The sequence below is a fragment of the Saccopteryx leptura genome, chromosome 3, assembly GCF_036850995.1.
Source record: "Saccopteryx leptura isolate mSacLep1 chromosome 3, mSacLep1_pri_phased_curated, whole genome shotgun sequence".
Taxonomy (NCBI): Eukaryota; Metazoa; Chordata; class Mammalia; order Chiroptera; family Emballonuridae; genus Saccopteryx; species Saccopteryx leptura.
Window position 1 is genome coordinate 227,406,905 of NC_089505.1, and position 13,174 is coordinate 227,420,078.

General features: G+C 44.2%; 1 protein-coding gene across 3 annotated transcripts in view; it reads left to right on the plus strand.

Moving 5' to 3' along the window:
* Nucleotides 1–2,235: 2,235 nt before the first annotated feature.
* The window catches only part of ST3GAL5 (ST3 beta-galactoside alpha-2,3-sialyltransferase 5), a 69,091-nt gene continuing 58,152 nt past the window's right edge, over nt 2,236–13,174 (plus strand). The window contains exon 1 of one of the 3 annotated variants that reach the window (XM_066377827.1): nt 2,236–2,424. In XM_066377827.1, coding sequence (XP_066233924.1) covers nt 2,337–2,424 — 88 coding nt within the window. In that variant the 5' untranslated portion in view covers nt 2,236–2,336. The remainder of the gene's footprint in view (nt 2,425–13,174) is intronic. The other 2 variants (XM_066377828.1, XM_066377829.1) reach the window with 2 other exon arrangements.

Genomic DNA, 13,174 nt, shown 5'->3' on the forward strand with positions numbered 1-13,174 from the left:
ATTAAACCACATGCACAGAGCTAAGAATGGAGCAAACTTACCTAAGAGGAGAAGGGTGGGATGGATGCTGTGGGCAGCCAAACACCTACTAACAGAATGACCAAACTAATGAGCATAAGGAATTAAAAAATTAAAAAATCATGGTTGCTGTCCTGGATTTACAGTCTCCTTTCTAGTAGGGTCCAGAAGCTTTTCTGACACCAGTCAATGACTTCCAGGTGAGGCTTTGAGATCTAGTGGCTGATCCTAATCTACTGTTTGGGAATCTGTCTTTACCCAGGGTAGTAGCTAAAAATGGCTCTGCCACCAGTGAACACGATGGTTTGTTTTGTTGCATAAGTGGGTCAGCCTGTTTCCCCACCAAATGTGAGTGGGTTGAATGAGAGAGTGGGTACAAGGTTAAACAGTTGTCTTATTCATCGAGATAGAAGGCGGCTTCAAGCTCCCATTCTTCTCACCACTACCTCACACCCACTTTCCAAGTCAGGGTACTGCTGACCCCCAAGCCAACCAAAATGCTTTTTAGGATTCTATGGACAAGGAATATATGGGAGAAAATGGGAAGAGTAACTGAGGCAAAGAAATCTCCAAGAGAGAGTGGTGAGGTTCTCAGCATTCTCCTTGCAGCTGCCTGGACCCAGGCAGCTGGTTTGCCTGGCCAGCCTCCGCCAATCTTCTGGATTAGATCTCTCAGTGACAGCTTTTCCTCCAATTTTTCCAAAATGCTCAGATGTCTTCACCTTAGCATAAGCCAGCAATATGTTTATAGCAAAATCTCTTTGGGAAATAGGAAGTCAGAGTCCTCCCACCCTTTCCTACCAGAGACTTCCCTCCTAATCTTTGTAACCCAGATACACATTTCTTCCAGAACTATTGCCCCCCAAAAGGAATACAGGTATCTTTAAAACCTCTTTGCAGTTGTGCAAACCCTGTACAAGCCCTTGCAATTAAAGTGGCAAGACTCTCAGTTTATGCAAATATATTTGACTCAAAGTCTAAAGTCTAGGATCTTCCTTTTCAAACAGGAATTGGTATTACAGGCACATAACCATCATGCTCTGAGTTCATAAAGGAAATTAAAGGAGCCTGACCAGGCGGTGGCACAGTGGATAGAGCATGGGACTGGGATGCAGAAGACCCAGGTTTGAGACTCTGAGGTCGCCAGCTTGAGCACGGGCTCGTCTGGCTTGAGCAAGGCTCACCAGCTTGGATCCAAGGTCGCTGGCTCAAGCAAGGGGTTACTCAGTTTGCTGAAGGCCAGCGGTCAAGGCACATATGAGAAAGCAATCAATGAACAACTAAGGTGTTGCAACGAAAAACAGATGATTGATGCTTCTCATCTCTCTCTCGGTTCCTGTCTGTCTGTCCCTGTCTCTGACTCTCTCTGTCTCTATAAAAAAAAAAAAAAAAAGAAAAGAAAAAGAAAAAAAAGAAAGGAAATTCTGAGAGCAGACCAACTTCACTGAAGAATCAACAACTTCTCAGGCACAAAAATGTCGCAGGCACATACTTCACAGCCGTGTTACACAAACAACATAGTAGTGTTTTAAACTCTTTAATTTCTAAATTTTGGGATTCACTAATGTTTGTTTTTTTTAAATTCTAGTATCAAAAGGAGAATCTGGAGAAATGGAGTGCGCGCTCCAAGTACAGGTTCTGATACTGGCTCTGCCACTAAATGATAGGGTGACTCACTTCTGCTCTCTGGGCCTCAATTACTCATCTGTAAAACTGGCAGATAAATCAGCGCTCTCTCGCCCCCTTTTATCATACACGAGGAACAAAAGAAGGCTGTTCCATAAGTTTCCAGACACGCCCAGGCGGCCTTCCTACGGGACCAGAGGACCCCTGGAGCTTGGAACCAGGATCGCCTGGGGTGCTGTGCTGGCGAGTAAAGCGCGCGACTACCAAAGCCCCTTCGTTCACTGGCTCAGCACCTACGTCCTCCATGCAGTTACAGCCTATAACCAGTCTGAATACGCCTTTTGTTCCTTCCACCATATAACTTCACTGGAGCTCGAAAGAGCGGAGGATGCCTGGGACGCCCACCCCAGCACGCCCACCGCCCTGGGTGAGTCCACCTAGGGACGCCCAACTCCTCCAAACCCGCAGGGTGGAGGGGCTCGCGTCCTAGGGGCGGGGCCTCCGCGGTAGCCCTCGCGCACTCCGATTGGCCTTCCGTGTCCTCGTGACGCGAGATCCCGCCCCCACGCCCCTCCTCCGCATCCGCGCAGGGGAGCAGACAGTCCGGGACTGAATGGGCGCGAGCGCGGCGCCGTGGGCGGACGGGCGCGCGGGGTCCCCGGCCGGCTGCAGGCCGGCGCCCCTTCCCTAGTATGCGGACGAAGGAGGCGGGCGGCGTGGAGCGGCGTCCTCTGCAGCCGCGAACCAAGGCGGTGGCGGCAGCGGCACCTGCCGGCCGAGGTACGTGGCGCAGCCCCCTCCTCGGTGCAGCTGGGCCCGCGGGTTGGGGGCGGCGGTGGCTATCGTCTTCACCCCCGCTTGGCACTGCTTGGCGGCTCCGCCCCAGCCACCGCGGGCAGCGCCCAGGGCACGGCTGCCCCAAATGCGCCCTGCGGGGACGCGAGCTGAGAGTCGTGGCCTCTAGCGATGTAGACGGGCGTGGGGCGCTGCGGCCCGCGCAAGTGTGGACGCGGTGGAGGCGCAGGGCGAACGGCGCGGGTGTCGAGTCCACCCCCAATGGCCCTTTCCCCCCAGCTTTCCTCAGCGGCTTGGGGTTTAATTCATTGTCGTAACCTTCCAAGCCGGCAGAGCCAAGTTAACTCCTTTCCCTGGGACGGGAATGGGGGACGTTTTATAAGGTAACTAGGAGCTCCGGAGAAACTGGCCTTTGCATCCATCGGGTAAGCGTACGTGTGATGCCTGCAGGTAGAACTTCGCTGGTGACCTTTGTTGCCCCTACTCTGCGTCCAGTCCTGGGGAAGAGACACGTTTTGGTAACCTTTGGTTTCTTCTGAATTGTAGGCATTGACTTGACCTGAGTGTGCATTTATTATGCACCTTTAGTGTTTAGGTAACACAGGTTTTCGGAGAGCATCTCCGAGGAGCTGGGCGAATAGGGAAAGGCGGGGTCCTACGGCTACCCTACACCATCATCTGGGTGACCTTGGCCGGTACCTATGCCTGTGTGGGGCTCAGTCTCCTGGTGTGTACTGGGAAGCTTGACCTGCTGAAGCCGAGGTTCCTTACAGGCTCCTGGTTCCGTGGGTCTGACCACAGAATGTGTTTAGCAGTGAAGATGGTCCTACAGCATCTCTAGCTGACTTGAAGGACTAATTTTATGTCCTTGTGTCTTAATCATGTACTGTATGACCTGTGCATAATTAGGTATCATTTCTTTAAAAGAGAAAATGGTTTTATGTGCTGTGCTTTATTTGGCACCTTTGGGTTGCCTCTTCATTGTACCAAGCACAGTGCTGGGTGTTGAGGTGTTAAAGGGGAAGAAGACTGATCTCCTGCCCTCTAGGCTTGTGACTGCTAATCCTCTTCCACAGAAGAGGGATGCATGTCCTAAAACTGTGAAGAATCATGTCTGCAGAGTGAAGGGCACATACTCAAAACTAGTCAGGACTGGTTGTGGTTTCCCTTGTGTAATCCTGCAAGCTTGACATCTTTGAAGAATGTCTTACATCTCTCCTGGTAGTACTGGGTTGGCCAGAGAGAGGCCGCTATGAGCCGCGAGAGCACTGTAATCAAATGTCTTGGGTATTTTTTACATGTCTGTCTACTACATGAATGCTGTTGTTCCTGTGAGATAAAATGAGCCTTGCTTATAATCAGTAGCAGTTTGTTCCTCTAGGCAGGAAAAGAAATGGGTGAGACAAGAAGGCATGAAGGAGTTAATGGAAGAGTGAAAGAGAGAGCTGACAGGCATAAATTTTAAAAACTTGCATTTACAACTGTTTTGAAAATGTATATAATTTTGGCACAAACTACAAAATTGTTCCGTTATCAAAATAGATTGGTTTTTAATTTTAAGGATATATTCAAGGCAGAATAGGAACAAACCCTTTGTTCTTTGATTTGCCTCCTCCAGTTCTTCCCTGATTTCCTTGCTGGGCTATTTGGCAACAATAAGGGGCATTTATATAGCAGGCTGGCTCATGGGAGGTGAATGGACAATAAAAGAGGACGTTAACTATTACCAGGCAGCCCTTTCAGTTCTCATGTCTTTATAGGGCTCCTGTATGTATGTATGTATAAAATTTGTTTTTCTTCTGTTAATTTGTCTTATATCAGTTTAATTATTAGGCCAGCCAAAGAACCTAGAAGGGAAAATATTTTTGTCCTTATTCTCCCAGTCACTACTTCCTTAAGGGTAATCCCTATGTGTGCTTTGTAAGTGGGATCCAATAGTATACGACTTCTTTCCTTACAAGTTAGGTTTCTGTGATTCACTCATGATGCTGCCTGTCGTAGTGTTCACTCTCTGATTTGGCCATTGAGTGAATAATATACCACATATTTATCTGTGCACTGTTAATGGACACTGAAAAGTTCCAGCATTTGGCTATTACAAATAATGCTACTGTGACTATTCTTGTACTGGTGTTTGGTATATATTGTATATATGCATGCATTTTTTATGGGGATATACGAAGGGCTGTGATTGTTGGGTCATGATTGCATGTGTATGCTCAGCTTTGAGAGCTACAGAAAAAGCTATTTTGTTCAAATTTTGGGATTACTACATTGGCAGTTCCTCAGTACTAGCTGATGAGTGAAGCTCACTTATCAGCAAGTGATGCAGGAGTTGGATCAGGATTCACATCAGTTTCTACCTGGCTGTGTCTGTATGTTTTCAGCAAGTAGGCCCAGAACTCTTTAGCTTCAAGAGTCTCTGTCTTCAGGGAAGAATTTCTCTGGCCAAACTGCTTTTCTTTGTCTCAGCTCCCTTACTTCTTACTGCAAAGGCATCTGGGAACCTCTCCTCCCTTAACTTTCTACTTTCTATACTTTGTTTGTACTCCTCTGACCTGCCTTCCCTGCACCTCTAGGTTGCTACTAAGAATACCCCCATGATACCCCAGAGCAGTGATTTCCCACTGATGTGCTACAAGAATTTGTAAAACATACAATACTTGACTATTTAGTCAGGGGTACTGACCTCTTTTCTCTTAAATTGTCAAAAAATGACAACAGGCAACACCACAATAGCCATCTGGTGTGAATGAATCAAAATTATACCTGTTTTTTTGTCAGATTGGCAGAAGGTATAATATATTTTCTGGTGTGCCACAGAATTTTAGTAGTTTGTGCCATAAGATTAAAAGGTTGAAAATCACTGCCCTAGAAGAAAAGCCCACTTCTTCTTTTGTCTTTTTGAGGCCATAGTAGACATTTTGTTTTCCTCTTATATGCCATGAAAAAGTATCTAGGTTAAGTGATTGGATGGTTCATCAACTCCTATACCCATGAATTTTTCCCTCTAAGTATTTAATATCTGGAATCATAGTAAAGTATCATATGGTGATTTGATTCATTCAAAAAGGAAAAATTGATGAAAAATCAAATTTTAAAAGCCTACTTTGATGACATAGTTCTGTCTTTTAAACGTTAAGCCTTTTTTAAGTCTAGGTGTCACGTTCATAATTAAAGATTTGTTACACTGAGAGCAGAAGCAGTTTTTCTATTTGACACAGAGTTCCTTTTTCCCTGACCTTCCTCTCCCCTCAGCTTCTTATTTCTGCTTCTGCTTCTGCTTCTGCTTTTCATCCTCTGCTCTGTTCTTCACCTTTGATCTGCTTTTCATATCTTGTGCTCATTTCCTATATAAGACTGCAGCAGCCAGAGAGGACAGAGTGTGGTACTTTATCAAGGCCACCAATATGCTCTTCTCTTTGCTTGTCATTTTCTGTAATCAAGTCCTTAGTCATCAGGACTTGGTGGCTGGAGCAGGCTTCTTGCTTATCCTTCCCTAGACCAGAGCTGTCCCATGGAAATATAATCCAAGCCACACATATAATTTAAAATTTCCAAGTAGCTACACTTAAAAAATACTAAAAACAAATAAGTGGATCAAAGTTTGAATTTTCCAGGAAGATAAAAACTTCTCAACTTCTAAACACCTGATAATACAGCTTGAAACAATGTAAAGTAAAATGTAACAGAATGACAGAAAAGTTGACAAATCTACCCTAGTGAGAGATTTTCATATACCTCTCTCGGTAACTGATAAAAATAAGCTGACTAAAAACCAGTAACAGTGCTCATAACATTCTCTCCGATGGGAAGCTCATTTTCATCATCACCAGCTGAGATTGACAGCTGCCATTTGTCAATCTTAGCAACAGTACAACACAAACCAGTTTCAAGGCATGTCATCTCTCCACCTGGCCCTAGTCCCTACATCACTGGCCCAAACCCTCTTTCATTCTGTGAACTAGGGCCGAAAAACAACACACCTTAGTAATGAATTATTCTAAAACACAATTGATCAAACTGATTCCATAGAAAGTATAAGCCCAGCAGGTGAAGATTATACTTTTACAAAATTTGAGTATGTACCAGGTTGTAAAGTAAATCCTAACATATTTAAAATAATCAGTATCATACAAAGTTCTCTGAACACAATGCAACTTAATTATATATAAATTTTAAGAGAGAAATTTTGAAATTTTTTGAAAATTTGAATTAAATTTGAATTTAAATTTAAAAGAGAATTAATAAAAATATATATCAAAACTTTAGGATGAATTACATACTTAAAAAAGTTATGGTCTGCAATTAAGTATTTAGAGAAATGTGTAGTCCTTTTTTTTTTTTTTTTTTTTTTTTGTATTTTTCTGAAGCTGGAAACAGGGAGAGACATTCAGACAGACTCTCGCATGTGCCCGACTGGGATCCACCTGGCAGGGCAGGCCCACCAGGGGCGACGCTCTGCCCACCAGGAGGTGATGCTCTGCCGGGACCAGAGCCACTCTAGTGCCTGGGGCAGAGGCCAAGGAGCCATCCCCAGCGCCTGGGCCATCTTTGCTCCAATGGAGCCTTGGCTGCGGGAGGGGAAGAGAGAGACAGAGAGGAAGGAGGGGAGGGGGGTGGAGAAGCAAATGGGCGCTTCTCCTATGTGCCCTGGCCGGGAATCGAACCCGGGTCCCCCGCACGCCAGGCCGACGCTCTACCGCTGAGCCAACCGGCCAGGGCCAGAAATGTGTAGTCTTAATTGCTTATATTAGCAAAAACAACAACAAAAAAAGGCATCAAAGAGATATTCAGCTAAATCTTTTTTTATTTATTGATTTCAGTGAGAGTGAGGGGAAGAGAGAGACAGGAACATTGAGCTGTTCCTATATGTGCCCTAATCAGGAATTGAACTGGCAAACTCAGGCAGTCTGGCCTGCTCTAATCAAACAAGCTGTTTGGCCTAGGGCAAAGCTAATCAGCTAAATTATGAAGTTTGGAACTTAGCAGTTAAAATAAGTTCCATGCACCCTGGCCAGGTAGCTCAACTGATTATTTTCCCCAATATGCCAAGATTGCAGGTTCAATCCCTAGTCAGGGAACATACAAGAGTCATCCAATGAATACATAAATAAGTGGAATAACGAATCAGTGTTTCTCTCTCCCTCTCCCCCTCACCCCTTTCTTTCCTCTCTCTAAAATAAAAATAAGTAAATAAATAAATAAATCCAGTGAATGAGAAGGAAGAAATTTTTTAAAACAGATGAAATTAATTTTAGTTAATTAACCCAATATGTTGAATATATTATCAAATCAAATTATAAAAATTGTTAATGAATGATTTTACATTTTTCTGTTAAAGTAAGTCTTCAAAGCCTGGTGTGTTTCTTAGACTTATATAGAGCACATTTCAATTTAGTCTGGTCATATTTGAAGTACTCAACAGCCACATGTGGCTACTGACAACTGTATTGGACAGCACAGCTCTAAATCTTAGCCAGTAAATGTTGAGCTGATTTTTCTTGACATAGGAAACAGGAAACAATCAGAGCTAACAGTGGTGGGATTCAGTTATTTGCCAAGTGAATCCAGAGTCCTGGTAATCTAGCAGTGTTTTTGTGCTTGGCAGAAAGAATGGGCTCTTAGTGGAAATCTTGGTACTAACCGTGCCCCTCCCATCCCCAGCAAAAAGACATGCTACAAAACATAGGGCAGGAGAAAGGATAAATACTCTACTGATTCACTTAATCTTGACCTGTTCTAGGCATGTTATATACATCAGCCCATTTAATTTTCACAAAAGTTTGGTGCCATTGTTATTCCCCTTTTACAAATGAGGATACTGAGGCTCAAAGAGGTTATGAAACTCTGGGGTCGGCAAACTCACTAGTCAACAGAGCCAAATATCAACAGTACAACGATTGACATTTCTTTTGAGAGCCAAATTTTTTAAACTTAAACTATATAGGTGGGTACATTCCTTATCGAGGTAGCGCCTGCACCTGGTATTTTGTGGAAGAGCCGCACTGAGGGGGCCAAAGAGCATGTGGCTCGTGAGCTGCAGTTTGCCGACCAGGGCTCTAGGGGATAGAGCTGGGATTCAGACTCAGGCAGTCTGGCCTGCAGGTGGTAGATGAAGCAAATGCATCTCCACCTTTGTAGCATATAGTGCATTCCCACCCCAACCCTCAGAAAGGCACCTTTGGAAATTCCTGGGAGGTTTTAGCTGAGGTTGGTGAGATGGCGCTGTTCCCTGGTCCAGGTCATGTATTCCTAGGCACATCTCCTGACTGGTCTCTCAGCTCACAAGAGGTCTTCCCTATCACCAGTCTAGCCTCAAGAGAGGTCTCTGCAAAATCCAATCTGGTCTCAATCCCACCCCACCAAGCTGTTCCTTTAGGATAGAAGTCCAACCTGCCATGGCATGGCCTGCTTCCTTTTCTAGCCTCTCTTGGTACATTGTTCACTCCTGGGCTGCACCTTCAGACATTCCACTGGGAGTTTTCCCCTAGGCACCTGCTGTCCTTGCTCAAGTGGTACCTCCCTCCCTCTGCCACCCCCCACAGCAAGTCCTCCTCATTCCTTCCTCTCGGGGAGCCTTTTCTCAACCCCCTTCCAGACACACATGTGTACCCCTCCCAAATCTAAAACATATCCTTACACTGCCCTCATGTCCTGTGTGGAATAAGTTAAAAAGAACTACTACGAAAATAATTACATTGATGGTAAATCTACTCATCCAATTTTTAAAATAAGATTGTGAGAGCTTTTTGAAGAAGAGACTATGTTGCTTGTTTCTATATCCCCAAGTGCATGCTTCACACTTGATTTAAAACTGGATATGTGAATGAAAGTATGCCTGTTTGGGAGCCTGCCTGAATGCTTGTTTCCAGGTTTTGAGGGCAAAGAGTAAAAGGGATAAATGATTTGGGGCGTAAAAAGAAAGGGATGTTTTAGCCATGCTTCCTATAGACCTATATACATATTGTTGGTTTTAGGAATTCAAACATATTTAACTTGTTCTGAGCTTGAAGTGGCCATAACAAAACTTTCCTTTGTCTCCTATAAGATTGCTCTCTGTCCTTCAGAAACTGACAGGGCCTGTTTCCAGTGACCTTCCCTTTGCTAGGGTCAACACCACTTGCCGATTGCGGGTTTTATAGACCACTCTGATTCTTCTGTTCCTACAGGACAAATAGACTCATTGAATACTGGATAATTGTATAACCTGCCTATGGAATCCTCCACCTTCCCTTACCTATCAACCCGGCCAGGCGTTCTCTGAGGAGTACTCCATTTCCCCATATATAAGATGCACTTTTTTTGGAAAAATTTAGAGTCTAAAACTGGGAGCGTCTTATACAGTAGTTGTAGATTTTTTTACTTGCATTTCCTGCTTGAGGAATTGTATGAATTTTATGATGAATAAAACCTTAGTTCAATAACTTTATGTAATATTCCCCCCCCCCAATTTTGGGACCCAAAATTAAGGCGCATGTCATATACATGGGGAAAAACAGTATATCACTAAGGTCCCATTTAATGATATCACTTAATAATTCCACACCTTAAGAACCCATACCCCTACCATTCTTTTTGGGGGTGGGGTCTCGATTGTTTTTAGAATTGGCATACACTCTCTCCCATTGTCTCATTCCCTGTGTTTTCCATTATAATTGGGTTTGGGGGAAGTCCCTTTGTTGGAGCTTGCTTATATTGGGCCCAGAGTTGCTTTTGTTAACTGTTAATTCTACTAACTTTCACTTTCTCTTATTAAGGATTATTTATTCTGCCTAACTACTTGTATTTTCCCTTCCACTAAGAGTGAAATCTCTTATTAAAAAAGATAGCTCCTAGCCTGACCTGTGGTGGCGCAGTGGATAAAGCGTTGACCTAGAAATGCTGAGGACGCCGGTTCAAAACCCTGGGCTTGCCTGGTCAAGGCACATATGGGAGTTGATGCTTCCAGCTCCTCCCCACCTTCTCTCTCTGTCTCTCTCTCTCTCCCTCTCTGTCTCTCTCTCTCTCCCTTTCTCTCTCCTCTCTAAAATGAATAATAATAATAATAAAAAGATAGCTCCTAGAGTTTGCTTTATTTATGGCTCTTGTGGGGTTAACACAAACTTATTCTTCTGTGTCATATTCTGTATATATAATTTGGTGTCACAGGGGCCCACCACTAGAAAGCTATTACCTAAGGCCTTTTGTTAGAGCTTGGAGGGGCCCCAAGAGAAGGGGAAATTCTATGAGCAGTTTCCTCAGTTTACCCCAGTGTCACATCTTATTCCCTCTGGCCCCCACCTCTTCTGTTAAATCATCTCAGAACTGTGGCAGCATGTGGAGCCTTCTTGCATGCTTTATACTTTTCCATTAGCGTCCTGAGTTTGCTGTGCAGGCCGATCTTGGCTGACCAGCTGCTGTAAGAGCAGCCTCTACCATGTCACTCACCAAGTTCTGTGGTGTCTTCTTCCTGCACAGCTCTTGGCCCCCTTCTTGACGTCCCTGCTTTGGCTCAGCTTCCCCCTCACCTCTGGCTGCAGTGATCTCGGCGGCCCCTTGACCATCATCTTCTTTGGTCACCTTTGTCCCAGGGTGAGCTCTCCAACTTTCTGCTTAAGAACCACTTAGGGCCACCTACTGCCTCCTTTGGGGCCAGTTCAGAGAGCCCAATCCCTCTTTAGTTGCATCTCCCACAGGTCCTCTGGGCATTTGGCATGTTCTTGACATCTGTCGCTGAAATCTTGATTAGCCTTCAAGGACCCATTTACACATCATCTCAGCGCAGCCGCCCTGATTTTATTGCTCAGCTTGCTCATATTGCTCTGATGCACTAGTGGTGCATTGCCCAGGCACACCAGGTGCACAGCCACTCCTCTATCATGGCGTTATTCAGTATTTGGGGTATGGAGGTATTTTTGCTTTCCCTGGCTGAATTATTCATTTAAAGAGGGAGGGAGTTGTGTCTTATTTATTGTTACATTACCAGTACCTACATATGTAAGGTGCTTATTAAATGCTTATTTAATGGGATATTAGGTGAACAAAACAAGTTACACAATGCAGACCAGGGCTCCTCAGTTGGGCTATACAGAGAATTTAGCCCTAATACTCTAAGGCAGCCATTGTATGTTATGAATAAGTTCTCTTCTATGCCTGTGGAGTGAATCTAAGTATAGTCCATCCTTGGGAGAATTGAGAAAGTACAGAAGATACTCAAATCCTTTTCTGTAGATGTCCAGTGCAACTGAGCTTGAAGAAGACTGGTATAGACAGTATGATCCCAAACCTGAAGAAATATTACCTATGCAAAGAGAAAAGATCGATAGAATGTTAACAGTGGATAGCACTGGGCTGTAGTGTAACAACCAGTATGTGATACCACAATGTTCTTGCTGCTTTTATCCAATTTCTGAAGTTTCTAACTTTGTGATAACAGTTTTATTTGTTTGTTTGTTTATTTATTTATTTATTTTAGGTGAGAGGAGGGGAGATAGTGAGGCAGACTCCCACATGTGCCCTGATGGGGAGACCGAGATCCACCTGGCAACCCTGTTTGGGGCCAATGCTCAAGTAGTGAGCTATTTCTAGCACCTGAGGTTGATGCTCTTGGATTAGCCTAGCTATCCTCAGCGCCTGGGATCACACTCAGACCAGTTGAGCCACTGGCTGCAGGAGGGAAGAGGGAAAGAAAGGGGAGGAGGAGTGGGAGAGAAGCAGATGATTGCTTCTGCGTGCCCTGACTGGGAATAAAACTTGGGATGTCCATACGCCAAGGCAATGTTCTGTCCACTGAGACACCTGCCAGGACAGAATTTTGAAAAATGTTTCTCGAATAAGTAAAATTGGAGTTCCCAAACTTGGTTATGCCTCAGTATAAGGCAGTGGAGAGTTGGAGTTTTTGGGTTTTTTTTTTTTTTTTTTTTTAAGATTTTATGTATTGATTTTAGAGAGAAGAGAGAGAGAGAAAGAAGGGGGAGAGGAGTGGGAAGCATTCACTCATAGTAGTTGCTTCTTGTATGTGCCTGGACTGGGGTAATCCTGGGGTTTTAAACCTGTGACATCAGCGTTCCAGGCCAACGCTTTCTCCACTGTGCCATCACAGACCAAGCTGGAATTTTCATTTTTAAATATAGCTTCCTTATGTGAGGGTGATTAGCTGTCAGGTCTCTGCACCTGGGTGTCCCTTTCTGCTGCTGCTGGAAACCTTGTGAACTGAAGGGTTGAGTTCCCAGCAGGCATAGCTCACCAGGAGAGAAGCTAGCATGTTCATAGGTACTCATGGCTGCTCTCACAAACAAATCCAAAGGTGGTGGGTTTTTTTCTTAATAGCTAAAGGTGGACACGAACTGGAGTTTTTTAATTAAGTCTAATAGAGGAATCTCACATGCTTATCAGTTACCACTGCAACCAGCTTTAGATTTTCCCTTGAAGTTTGGCCTTGTTTGACCTCACACACAATTTTATCTTTATCCAGGGAAGAATCTACCAGTGGGTATTGAAACAAGTAGGTTTGGTGAGGAACAGGATATTTACTTAATCTCTAAGTATCTCAATTACTTATTAATTGCAAAGGGAAAATTGTAACTTGACAGTGGAGAAACCCATGTCAACACTTTAATCAATTGATCAAATTTAACACTAGCAATACTGGGACAAATCAACATCACATGCCTCTGGGGCAGCTGCATCAGGAAGGGTACAGAATCTCTGCTGTGGCATTCCTGCCCCAAATGGATAACTTAAATCTAATCAT